This window comes from Myotis davidii, unplaced genomic scaffold (assembly GCF_000327345.1).
Source record: "Myotis davidii unplaced genomic scaffold, ASM32734v1 scaffold187, whole genome shotgun sequence".
Lineage (NCBI taxonomy): Eukaryota > Metazoa > Chordata > Mammalia > Chiroptera > Vespertilionidae > Myotis > Myotis davidii.
The window spans coordinates 3,319,731-3,333,913 of NW_006383018.1; the positions used below are offsets into that span (position 1 = coordinate 3,319,731).

Genomic DNA, 14,183 nt, shown 5'->3' on the forward strand with positions numbered 1-14,183 from the left:
AGGGTATGTGCCAGTTTCGACAAAGGAAAGCTCAATGTGATGGGCAGAATCCTTCTAAGAAGAAAAAAAAGAAAAATACTTCAAGCAGTAAACTTGATGTATCAGCATACCATGCTTTGAATATTGAACAATCACAGCGTGATGAGATGTTTATGAATAGTTCTCAGGGAGTAGGATCAGTCGTGACTCCTGAATCCACAGTAATGAAAACACTACACAGTGGAGAAATAATCAAACATAACCAGGTCTTCTCTGTTGAAGTAAGTATTCATCCAGATTTTTAAACATTAAAATTGTAAGAGGAAAGTTACTGTAATGACAACACTCATTAGCACCCTATGCAGTTTTTATGAGCTTTATTCAATAAACATTTATTAAGCAACTGTTATATACCAAGGATTGAGCACCAAGGTTACCAAGGTAAATATGACAGTTTTGTCCATTAGGAAAGTCAATCTAGTGGGGAGGGCAGATGTAAAATAGACCATGTACCCTGATTAGAGTTTTGGTAGCAACAGTGTACATGGTACCCTAGAGTATCATGATTTGGAAGAATGCCTAAATCGGCCTTATGTGGTTATTTTGCTAGAGGCAAAGAAGTAGGGGATGCCATCTCTGTGCCAAAGAGACTGCGTTCAAAAAGACATGAAACGTTGTGATATGATTTGGAAACCATAAGTAGTTTAGTTTTAAATGGATCACAGTGATGGGGATGGGATGGTGGTAATGATGAAAGGCAGGAGATTGCACCTACCCCATCGAAAGTGCTCAATGAATACTAATTTTCTCCCTCCCTTTAGTGATGTAATTTTCCAAAATATAGAAATGAGGGAGAAGTTAAGAGTGGTTTAGGATAGTGGATGGGATGGTGGAATTACCAGCTGAGACCAGGAGTAGAGAATTATGGAATGCTTAGGAGGAACAGTGTTAGAAAAGGTAGATTATTACAGTTTGGATTGGGCTTTGGCATATTTGTGTAGAAACAGAAAGATCCAGTGGTTCTCAACTTTCTGGCCCTTTAAATACAGTTCCTCATGTTCTGACCCAACCATAAAATTATTTTTGTTGCTACTTCATAACGGTAATGTTGCTACTGTTATGAATCGTCATGTAAATATCTGATCTGCAGGATGATCTTAGGCAACCCCTGTGAAAGGGTTGTTTGACTGCCAAACGGGTCGCAACCCACAGGTTGAGACATATAGGGATTTGAACTTTATTAATGAGGTCAGGAATGTCAGATTTGTTATTTATCATAAGAATGTATCTTTTACCAATGGACATAAGACACTGAGGGATAGGGGAGGCTAGGAGACCGTCTAGGGCAGCGGGAAAAAATGGACACATATGTAATACCCTTTGTAATAAAAAATTAAAAAAAAACCTGTCTAAACTCTGAAGATTTGAAAAAAAAAAAGAATGTATCTTTTTTAGTCTTTCCTGCTTGGAGTTTGTTGAGCATCTTGGATGTGTAGATTAATGTTTTTCATTAATTTGGGAAGTTTTCAGCCATTATATCCTCAGATATTCTTTTTGCCCCTTTCCTCTCCTTCTGCGTTTTCCATTATGCATATGTTAGTATGTGTTACATTGTTGCACAGACCTCTGATGCTCTGTTCATTTTTCTTATTTATTTTTTCTTTCTTTACTTCAAACTGGATAATTTCAGTTGAACTATTTTGCAATTTGCTGATTCTTTATTCTTCATCCTTAGATCTGCTGTTAAACCCCTTGGTTGAATTTTTCATTTCACTTATTTTTAACACAGAATTTTTTTTAACTTATTTTAGAATGCTCTCTCTTTCTTGATATTCTGTATTTGGCAAAACATTTTAATACTTTCCTTTAGTTTTTTAGACACTTTTTTCATTTATTTGACTATACTTGAAATACCTAGTTTAAAGTCTTTGTTTATTAATCCAGTATCTGTGTTTCCTCAGAGACATTTTCTTTTCTTCTTCTTTTTAAAGATATTTTATTGATTTTTTTACAGAGAGGAAGGGAAAGGGATAGAGGGTCAGAAACATCGATGAGAGAGAAACATCGATCAGCCGCCTCTGCACATCCCCTACTGGGGATGTGCCTGCAACCAAGGTACATGCCCCCGACCAGAATCGAACCCGGGACCCTTGAGTCTGCAGGCCGACGCTCTATCCACTGAGCCAAACCAATCAGGGCTCTTTTCTTTTTTTAAAATATATTTTTATTGATTTCAGAGAGGAAGGATGAGGAAGAAAGAGATAGAAACATCAATGATGAGAGAGAATCATTCATCAGCTGCCTCCTCCATGCCCCCTACTGGGGATTGAACCCATAACCCAGGCATGTGTCCTTGACCGGAATCGAACCTGGGACCTTTCAGTCTGCAGACCAACGTTCTGCCAACTGAGCAAACCGGCTCGGGGCAGAGACACTTTCTACTGACTATTTTTCTTGTGTATGGGCCACACTTTCTTTCTTTCTTTGTATATCTTGAAATTTTATGTTGAAATTTGGACCTTTTAAATAATATAATAGGGTAGCTCTGGTGTTTGATTTGGTTTGAAGAAGTGTTTATTATGTTTTTCTGCATTTGGGTTCTTCACTAGTTTTGGAATTTCTGAGTGCAAAGCGTGTCTTCTTATCTTCAGTACCACTGTTTTTAGCACACAATATGCATAAGCAAGTGAACCATGGAGGGCTTCTGTCATGAAAATATTTAAATTTTAAAAGAGGGTCACATGAGTTAGGAATCACTGCTACAGAATTTTAGAATAGGAGTAGGGCTTTTTCCTGTCCCTGGCATCAGTTACTATATCATCGAGGCGGTAGACTTGAACTTGGTCTTGAATAATGAATAAAATATCCATAAGTAGATCAGAAAGGAGACAGTGATGGTTCATATTTGTTGAATGAAGAGGTGAAATATCTGGGCCTTTTTTTCTCACTTGTAAAACGAGTTTCTTACTTGAGAGGGAGAAGAGTGAAAATTTAGGTTTTCTCCTTGACTCTTCCTTCTTAGGACAGTACTTCTCAGCTGAGGGCAGCTTAGAAAAATCACTGGCTTCATACCCAAATCCCAGGGATGTAAGGATGAAAGAATGTCTTTAACAGTGCTTTATAAGCTGCAAAGGTGATAACAACAAAAGTTATTTTTCTTCAAGTTGTTATTACTTTTCTAGCATCAAGATTTAATGATTTTTCCTTTTGAAGAATTTGGACTTTCTTACTAACATATTAGGATCTTTAAATTTATTTTTTATTTTTTAAAAAATTATTTCTATTGATTCCAGAGATGAAGGGAGAGAGGGAGGGAGGGAAGAAGGAAAGGAGAAAGGAGGAAAAGAGGGAGGGAGGAAAGGAGGGAGGGAGGGAGGGAGGAAGAGAGAGAGAGAGAGAGAAATATCAGTGATAGAGAATCATTGATCAGCTGCCTCCTGCATGCCCCTACTGGGGATCCAGCCACAACTGGGAATTGAACTGGGACCTCCTGGTTCAGATGTCAATGCTCAATCAGTGAGCCATGCTGGCCAGGCTATTTTTTATTTTTTAATCCTTGTCCAAGGATATTCTTTCCATTGATTTTTTTTTTTTTAGAGAGAGAGTAGAAGGGAGGGAGGGAGAGGGGGAGAGACAGAGAGGGAGAAATATTCATTGGTTGCCTCCCACATTCACCTCGATGGGGGCCAGGAATCGAATCTGCAACCCAAGTACGTTCCTTAGACTGGTAATTGAACCCACAATCCTTCATCGTATCAACATATTAACCACTGAGAAACATGGGCAGGACTTTTTTATTTAAAAGAGACACAAGAATTAGTGGGATGATATCTTAATTGGTGCTTTTGTCTTATAAATGATTCTTAGTGATACAAGACCTGGTGTGAAAGTACCTCTTGATACTTTTATATAAAGAAAAATGCCTAGTGCTAAATTTTAGATGTATTATTTAGCCATTGTTAATCAGAGTGAAAATTTTAAAGATCTGAATAAGTTTTACAGTTTTTTAGTGATATTTTTATGTGCACCAATAGTAATAGGTTAATAAAATACAATATTTAGATGGTAAAGGGCCTTAATGTAATCAGTTTTTCACTTTTGTTTTAGCCAGAAAGTGAAATTTCAACCACAGCCGAAGATTATAGTTCAGAGGTAAGAATAAATAATATTATGATTGATCATTTGTATTATTCTTGAAACTGTTATTGACTATTAATTAGTACTGTACTTCTTATAGCTCACATGGTTCTGTATTTTTATAAATTTAACAAAATATAGCATAATATGATGACCTAGAAAACCTGAAGATTATGCTTTTCTGGTAATTTTTTTTCCAGATTTTAACTAAGGTCTTAAATTGTATGAAAGCTTGGTCCTTAATTAGATAAAATCCTTTATTTTCTGTTTCTAGGAGTGTTTGATTCTGGTTTTCTAGGATGAGTGATTATTATAAGGTATCCATATTTAACACAGTAATGATTAAAGCTGATGTAGGCATTGGCCATCTTAGGAAATACCTTCTTTATGTATTAGTAATGAATATATGTCAGTTTATTAACTTTTTCTTATTTTTTTAGATATGATTGTTGTTTCTTTGTTCCAGATTGTGAGGACATGGAAAAATTTTATTCCTTACTCTGAATGGTTCAGTAACTCAGTATATTCCATAAGTTTTTATTTATTGTAGATTTCTAATATTAAAATATAACATCCCTGTTCTTAAACGAATGTATTACTATTTTGGATTGCCAATTTAATGTGTTTAAAAGCTGGGAATATACTTATTAGTAAGCTGGTCAGGAAGATAATTGACCAGAGTTAAATAAATAAATCGATGCTCTATTTAGGCATTACTTTTCAGTAACACCCCCTCTACCCTTGTCCCCCATAAAATTACTTTTTAAGGCAACACATATACAGAGGTGGGCAAAGTAGGTTAATAATAATAATAATAATAAACAATCATTAATAAATAGTACAAGAATAAATCTGTTTTGTGTGCTAACAACTGCAAACCTACTTTTGTCAACCCCTGTATTATAACCACTACAAATGCCATATTTGCAATTTATTAATCCTGGCTGCTCTGGTTTGCACTTGAGTTTTCTAAATTTTCGAAATTTCATGGTTTTATCACAGACCACATATCGTGTGTCTTGTCTCAATATCACTGCCATTTTTCTGGTATGTAGCGATTAAGGTGATATAAAGAATAGGGGCTTTAGCCCTGACCGGTTTGGCTCTGTGGATAGAGCGTCGGCCTGCGGACTGAAGGGTCCCAGGTTCGATTCCAATCAAGGGCATGTACCTTGGTTACGGGCATGTCCCCAGTGCGGGGTGTGCAGGAGGCAGCTGATCGATGTTTCTCTCTCATCGATGTTTCTAACTCTCTATCCCTCTCTGTAAAAAACTCAATAAAATATATTTTTTTAAAAAGAGTAGGGGCTTTAATAATATCTATCTCACAGGGTAGTTGACAGGGTTATTTGATGATATTTAGTATGGTGTTTTGGTATATAAAAGACAATTTGCAAAGCTTGTTTATTTGTTATCTTGTGGCTTCTCAGTATTAATATACTTTTCTTCACACTATATATGAAATAGTGAGTGATGAAAATTCTTTTATTAAGTTATTCTCAGAAGGATCTTAGATTCTGGTTATATATTAATTTAGAACTTATTTTGGAAATTTTATGAATACAGATTATGGTATGAGCTTAATGTTCTTGACTTCTATGGCTTATATACTTATTGGGTTGAAAAATGGATTCAAGCCTAAAAGAATTAGATATTTTTATCCTGTGACCTATGAAAGATCTGTTTTGTATAAATATATGTCCAATTATATATTCTAGAGAAACCAGGCTAAAATACTTTTTATGAATTAATTTAAATTATTCATGGTCTGTTTAGTCCTCAGTGAAGGGTCATTTCATATCCAAAATGCCATATTTACATGAAATATTTTTATTCATACCCTTTGAGCAGAAAGTGGGAAATGCTATAGGCAATGTAGAGATAAGACAGGTAGATAAATATGCTTTGTTATATATAGAAAGATGAAATGATAGTAGAGTATACAATTTGATTATGGCTTTTATCTGATTATTTAATACTTCTTAACCAAGACACTTGTTTGATTCATAACATTTATGAAATGACTGGCTGGAGTTGGGAAACATTGTTTATAGCCATAAAGTAGTATAAACTTAGCTTTTCAACTTTGACTTGGGTTTCTCTTTTATCCTTCATATAAATTTATATTTCTCCCTAGCTGCCTTAGTTTTATTGAGGTATAATTTTACAATTTAAATTGTATATATATTTAAGGTGTACAGTGTGATGTTTGATATTCAAGTGTGATTTTGAATGGATCATCTTAACCTCATTAGTTACTTGGCTCCAATCCCCTGAATCAGCTATGATGTGAACTTCTGTCATTTTCATGAATTTTTATGAATCATCAGATTCTTCTTATTTTTTTAAAACATCAATTATTAATATTTTTGAATGTATGTACTACAAAATTAAGTATAAGGATAAGGTAATAATTATAAATAAATTAAAGAGTGAGTTTTTTTATGTTTTTAAACTAATGTTTATTGAAAGAAAAAGTTTTGTGTGAGTCCAGCCAGTGTGACGTAGTGGTTGAGAGTCAACCTATGAACCAGAAGGTCATAGTTTGATTCCTGGTCAGAGTACATGCTAGATTCCCAGTGAGGGGCGTGCAGGAGGCAGCTGATCAGCTGGTTGATGATTCTCATTGATGTTTCTGTCTCTTTCTGCCTCTCCCTTCCTCTCTGAAATCAATAAAACTATATTTTTAAGAGTTTTGTATGAATGCCATTTTATAGCTTTAAAATAAAAAATGATCTTTCCTGTGATTTTTTTCTAAATAGTAATATATGATGTATCTCTACAGAACATTTTTATATTTAAAATGTGTCTAATTTGTACTTTCTTGAAGGATTGATTTAGGAAGAAGAATTTGGTGTTTACAGATTTTAATATTATGTTGCCATAAAAGTGATATTTTGTTTGTTTGTTTACTTTAGCTTTGCTTTCCAGAAATTATCCTTAGGGAAAAAAATAAAGGAATCAAACTTGGATAAAGAATTCTTAGTTAGGATCTTCAGTTTTTAAAGTGTTATGGTCCATATGGATCTAATTCCGGATATTCTGTCTTATGTATTTCAACAGTAAAAACTTTATTGTATTGGATTCTACTAGCATAGAATTGTGAATTATTTAGATGTGAGTGGAATATAGTTCATTTTTATACTGTTGGGGGCGAGGGGAAGAGAGGATTGTTAAGTAGATTGATTGATCTGAAATTAATCTCCCACCAGGTCAGCGTCATCCCTCTTCCTACCACAGAATGTCTGTGATAGAGACAGACAGTAATGTATGGAAAATCTCCACGTCCATCGGGGTTGGCATGGCTATATAGTGCTGCCCCCAGGGGAAAGTTCTTAAAGGAGTGTTCCTCACCTCTTCATCTCCTATCTCTAGACCTGCTTGCCAACCTTCAATGAATTTGTACCAGTAAACAACCTCACTTTAAAAATGATTAGGACTTCATAAAAATTATTTAAATAAGTTCAAGGCAGTGTTTTGTAAAAGAGGGTCAATCCAATAACTTCAAGTTTATAGTTATTCTTATGAAGACAAAAAAAAACTGCACTTAGGACTTTAAATCACTGAAAAGAAAATGTATTGTACAGTGCTTTTTGCATAGTAAGCACTCATTACATAATTTATGTTTAACCACTATATCTGTTTTTGCCAATGAGGCATTTTTCCTAGGCATGAAAGAGACATGAATACAGATAACAGAAATATAATTGTTAGCTCTAAATAGAATTCTATTTAAAGTCATAATATATCAGGAAATTGTTTTTATACAGGTAAATGGTTGCAGTTTTGTGGTGAGAACAGGAAAGTCTACAAATTTATTAAGGGTACAGTATTTAAAACTACTCATGATACTAATGTTTTATACTATTTAAAACCATCTGGCTTACTAACAAAGCTTTTTCTTGCATGTACTTCTTTCTGTGGGTGAATCCTAAATGCTTTTAATATTTAACGAAAGTATCCACCTCTTGTTATAAAACTTAATGTAACAGAATTTGCAGATATCTTGTTTTTGCTTTTGAGGTATATATTACATTAACAAAAAAGTAGGTTGCCATATCAGTAAACTCCCAGGTGAGGAATTAAAGTGGACGTTGCTTTGAATATTTGAATTCCTCTTCCTGAGGAATGTTGCTAGTACTGAATTTTTCAACATCTTGGATTGATTTAGGAAGAAGAATTTGGTGTTGATGATTCTTATTCTGAACATGGAGCACAGTACAACCCGACCCACCTAGAGATGACGGAAAATGAATTGGTTGAGAAACAGCATGAAATTGAGGAGCTAAACAGAGAACTGGAAGAAATGAGGGCCTCCTATGGGACTGAAGGACTACAGCAAGTATGTTTACCTTATGTGGTTTCTGTTACTCACAAAAACAAAAATAGGAAATTTGAATGACAGTATATGTACATGTTTTAAAGATAAGGTTATTAAATGGTAGCTTATGGTCATCTATACTAATAAAAGACAAAGATGCCTATTGACCATACCTTTGCTATGCCCTAAGCCACACCCACCAGCCAATCAGAGCGACTATATGCAAATTAACCCAACCAAGATGGCGGCCGGCAGCCTTGGAGCTGGAGCAAGCAGGAGGCTTGGTGGCCCAGGCGATGGAGAAAGCCAAGCTTCCCGCCTGCCATGAGCTGGCTGTGGCCTCCGCTCATGGCAACAAAGTTTCAATTATAGAAGACAAATAAATCCCAGATCCCTGCTTCCGGCCAGCCTCCACTGGGAGCTTGAGTGGCTGGGGGGTGTGGCCAGCCTGCCAACAGCCATCAGCCCCTCACCCAGGCTGGCCACACCCTCATAGGGTGAGGGTCCCCACTGGGGGGCTTAGCCAGCCTGAAAATGGCCCTCAGTCCATCACCCAGACTGACCAGGCATCCCAGCAGGACCCCCCAACATGAAGGGTCTGTGGCCAGTCTGCAAACGGCCCTCAGCCCCTCATCCAGGATGGCCAGGCACCCCAGCGGGGAACCCCTACCCTGAAGGGGCTGTGGCAGGATGCAAACAGACATCAGCCCCTCACCCAGGCTGGCCAGGCACCCTAGCAGGACCCCCTACCCTGAAGGGGGTGTGGCCAGCCTAAAAACGGCCCTCAGTCCTTCACCCAGGTTGGCCAGGCAGCCCAGTGGGGACTCAAACACTGAAGGGGCTGTGGCCAGCCTGCAAACAGCCATACGCCCCTCTGCAGCAATTTCCTGGTGCTGTACAGGGATAGGCTGCAGATGCTGAGGCAAGGGCTATAGGTTGAAAGGCCAGGGTGTGTGAGAGGAAGGGTCTCAGGAAGGAGCCCGTTCAGTAGGATGCCAAATAGAAAGAAAGTTGGAAGCCAGGTCCTTGGTGAAGCCAGGTGATCTGGATCAGTCTGCCCTTTAAGCCATTCTGACTCCTCATCTTCTCAGTTCAGTGGCCCAGTATTTCTTAAAGAATTTTGAGTAGGGTGCGAGACTACGAGAGGGCACAGGCCGGGCTGAGAGACGTCCCCGCCCCCCCCCGAGGGCAGAAATTTTTGTGCGCCGGTCCTCTAGTCTCATAATATGTGTGTGTGTGTGTGTGTGTGTGTGTGTATTATAGCTTCACTTAAAAATAGGATTTCATTAACAGGGCTAATAAAACAGACTGTTATTTAACTTTATGAGATAGGTAGGCTAAAATCACTTCAGTAGAGATGTTTTTTGTAGTCAGCCTGAGAGAAAATTATTTTGCATACCACATCAAAATATGATGATTTAAACTCATTAAAAATGTCAGTGAGTCCTTGTCAGTAACCTCTGTGGTTAAAATGACATCTGTTGTTTTTGGCAGTCAATTATAAAAACAAGGTGAAATAGAACATCAATGAGGATGAGAGAATACATTTCAGTTTCATTTTTTCCAGAAAAGAGTACAGATTGAACCTGTCAGGAGGGTGTTGCCTAGGAACAGATTGAGGCATTCCTAAGTGTAAAGACACTGTCCTTCTAGAAGTAGATACATGGACAAGTTAGACATAATATGTTTTGTTTTTAAGTTCAGATAATCTTTTAAAAGTTGTTTTGGAAGTAATAGCCTTCAAATATGGAAAAGGTTGCTTACAAATTGTAATAATTCTGCCAGTGAATTTTGAAATCATATTTTTAAAGAACAGTTACCTGTAATAATCTGTTTTGTTTTAAAAAGTAAGTCTCGCACTTATTAATTTAACTGATGTCTTTTAGTTACAAGAATTTGAAGCTGCTATTAAACAAAGAGATGGCATCATAACTCAGCTTACTGCTAATTTACAACAAGCAAGAAGAGAAAAGGATGAGACAATGAGAGAATTTTTAGAATTGACAGAACAAAGTCAAAATTTACAGATTCAATTTCAGCATGTAAGTATTACTAATAGAACAAAGTTTATTAGATCTTTAGTAAACAATTGAACTTTTTACACTTTCCAAAATAAATTTAAATTTTTTAAAAATTCATTTGCCTATTATGTATCATGTTGAAAAAAACTAGTGAAGACCAGTTGTTATGTTAACCAAGAATTTAAGTCATGTTTCTTTAGTGGCTTCTTGCTTTTATTTATTTGTAATTCACCTTTGTCTGTATTTTTAAATCCTACAAAACCTTATAAATCTGATTGGGTAGAGTTTTGCACAAATTAACATATAGTCACATCCTTTGCCAACTCTGGTATGATTTTATTTTAATTAGAGCCATAGGAATCTAATTGTATTAATCAAGATTTCTGATGGCAAGTAATGGAAAATAATTGAAGATAGCTTAAGCAAAAGGGGGAATTTAATGTAAGGATCCTACTTATCCTACAGAATTCAAGGCAGAACTGCAACCAGGCTTCTGAAATAGATTGTGATCAGAGATTAGAAAGTCTTCAGGAATTCAGGAAGTACTGTTTTTCAGGCCCTATTTCTCTCTGCTTGTCTGCCCCAGTCTTACCACTCTCATTAGACTACTTCCCCAGCTTTATCATAGGAAAAATAATCTTATTGGTTTAGTTTGGATAATGTGCCCATACTCTCTGATCGGCCATGACAGTATGTTTGCTGAGGTCTAAAGCCTGTAAATTCAGCACAGTTCCCAGAAAGAATTGTGAGCCAAGTTAATACCCCCACGAGGTGTCTATTCCTTAGTGCAGTCACTTCAGAATTTAATACTTTGTGGTTTCTTTCTGTTTTCAAGTTACAGGCTAGTGAAACTCTGAGAAACAGCACTCACAGTAGCACTGCTGCAGATTTACTACAAGCCAAACAACAAATTCTCACTCATCAGCAGCAGCTGGAAGCACAAGACCATCTATTAGAAGATTATCAAAAAAAGAAAGACGACTTCAAAAAGCAAATCAGTTTTTTGCAAGAGAAAATTAAAACATATGAAATGGTATGTTTATTTTAAAGAGGAAACTTGTAACAGCTTTTTAATTAACTTTCAAGTTTTGTATGCAAGTGTTAATCTTTTTGTTATATACATGAATCACAAAATGTTATAATTAAGAAAAGCTCTTTAAGTTTGTAAAATAATTTCAAAATCCATTAGGAATCTAACAATAATAGTTTTAAGATAATAACTCATTACTGAGTTCCTTGAAAGTGATGAGTTTGTTAAACTGAGTTTTAAAGAGAATTCATAACTAGAATTTCTATTTTTATTCATCTACAGGTATTCTCATTTTAGCCATGGTTATTAAGTTCTGAAAATATTTTTAATATATTTTTATTTATTTTAGAGAGGAAGGGAGAGGGAGAGAGAGATAGAAAAATCAGTGATGAGAGAGAATCATTGATTCGCTGCCTCCTGCGCACCCCACACTGGGGATCGAGCCTGACCGGGAATCTAGCTGGTGACCTCTTGGTTCCTGGGTTGACGCTCAACCACTGAGCCACACCTGGCTGGGCATGAAAATATTTTTATGGCAAAAGGAATTTTCATGGATTTTAGTTAGGAAAAATAAAGTCAGTTCTCTTTATTCACTCTAGCTATGTTTTATATACTTGCCTGGAACACTTACTTAGCAAATGAGTGCTCCTTGGACACACACACACACGTACATATCTTACATAGATTATAATCTTAAATCCTAAAAACAACTCATCCTTGTAGATTATACTTTATTTATTTTTTTAAAAGATAAAATGAGGTTCATAAGTGTTAAGTGACTTGGCTGTGGCCACCCCACTAACCGTTGCCAGAGTTGGGATTCAAATTCTGTCCAACTGGCCCAGAGTCAGAACATCTTGCACTACACAGGACTCCCGCTACTATCTTTACTCTCCTCTCCATCCATCTTCCCCATGTAAGAGCTGAAACAAGAAGACAGTGTGGTTGCCTTGTTTGATGTCAGCTGGAAATATGCATGTCCAGCCACTCAAATTTTTTGCCACTCTGTGCACTTCTGAAAATGCCTGAGAGGATGATTTCAGAGTTAAAAGTAAGTGTTAGCAGTAGATGAATTCACAAATACAGAATTTGTGAATAATGAGGACAGACTGTACATGCAATACAGTACTTTTTATAAACTTAGGAGCTTCTTCGGCAAGAGGTTGAGAAATTTCCAAGACAAGAGTATTATTTGGTTAATAGCAAAAGTATTAGCTAGCATCTGTTTTTTGTTTTACTTGCTACCAGGCAGTATTTAAAGTATTTTGCACATGTTAACTTATTGAATCATTACAACAACCTTCTGATGATACCAAGGCAAACCAGGATGAAGCAATTTGCCCAAGTACAAGGTAATAAGTTGGTAGAACCCAGTCAGAGAATGATAAATACCACATGATCTCACTCATTTAAGCAAGAAAAAAAAAGTTTGTAGAACCAAATATCAAACCTACGTAGTCTGACTTCAGAGACTTTGCTCTTAGGAAAATAGAAAATAAACAAATTTAAGATAAATGGTCATGCTTTACAACTGAGGTGATTTAAAGATCATTAAGTAGATGTTTACAGAGCACCTGTTTTGTAACATGCCCCCACAAGAAATAGTGATGCTTAAAATGTGTTCTTTCCTTCACTGGAACTCATGGTATAGTGGACCATGTACTCAAGGCACCACAAAACAAGGATAAGTGTAGGTAAAACATGTGTTGAAAGTTCTGAGTAGGTCTGACTTCATAAAGGAAGTGATTAAGGGTAGGCTTTAGGGAGGAGGTGATGTATAAAGTAGGTCAATAAGTTGGAACAGTCTCTTTTTAATTGTGTTTTGTTTCCTTTAAAGTTGGCATAAGTGTGGCACATAACAGCTACTCAATACTTATTTGGTAAATAAGTGATAGAGATGGGAGAACATTTTTTTAAATATATTTTTAAATTGATTTTAGAGAGGAAGGGAGACGGAGAGATAGAAACATCAATGATGAGATAGAATCATGAATCAGCTTCCTCCTGCATGCCCCCCACTAGGGACCAAGCCCACAACCCAGGCATGTGCCCTTGACCAGAATCAAACCTGGAACCCTTCAGCCTGCAGGCCAATGCTCTATCCACTGAGCCAAACCAGTCAGGACGAGATGGGAGACATTTTTGACAGAAGGTTGAGTGTGCAAAAGAACCTAAGTAATACATGTATAGGGAATAAAAAGCAGTTTAACTAGAAAATGATAGTCTTTGAAAATGACTCTTTCCATGATGAAAGTAGAAAGACAATCTAGTTTTGAAGCCTGGAAATGGAATTTTATTGTATTATATTATACTAGGGGCCCGGTGCACGAAATTCGTGCACTGGGTGGGGAGGGGGGAGTGTCCCTCAGCCCAGCCTGCCCCCTCTCACATTCTGGGAGCCCTCAGGCGTTGACCCCCATCACCCTCCAATCGCAGGATCGGCCCCTTGCCCAGGCCTGACGCCTCATTTCCCCCCATCACTGGTTCTGCCCCCAGTCCAGGCCTGATGCCTCTGGCCCAGGCATCAGGCCTGGGCAGGGGACCCCCAGACCCCTCCGATTGCTGGCTCTGCCCCCTGCCCCGGCCTGATGCCTCGGCCAGAGGAGTTGACCCTCATCACCATGCGATCGCTGATCACTGGATCGGCCCCTTGCCCAGGCCTGAGGCCTCCAGGCAGAGGTGTCAGGCCTGGGCA

At 37.2% G+C, this 14,183-nt stretch overlaps 1 protein-coding gene across 1 annotated transcript in view; it reads left to right on the top strand.

Moving 5' to 3' along the window:
- Window positions 1-14,183, top strand: part of AKAP9 (A-kinase anchoring protein 9) — a 110,600-nt gene continuing 96,417 nt past the window's right edge. The window contains 6 exon segments of the mRNA XM_015558280.1: window positions 1-260; window positions 4,087-4,131; window positions 7,887-7,940; window positions 8,288-8,458; window positions 10,324-10,479; window positions 11,294-11,491. Coding sequence (XP_015413766.1) covers window positions 6-260; window positions 4,087-4,131; window positions 7,887-7,940; window positions 8,288-8,458; window positions 10,324-10,479; window positions 11,294-11,491 — 879 coding nt within the window. The 5' untranslated portion in view covers window positions 1-5.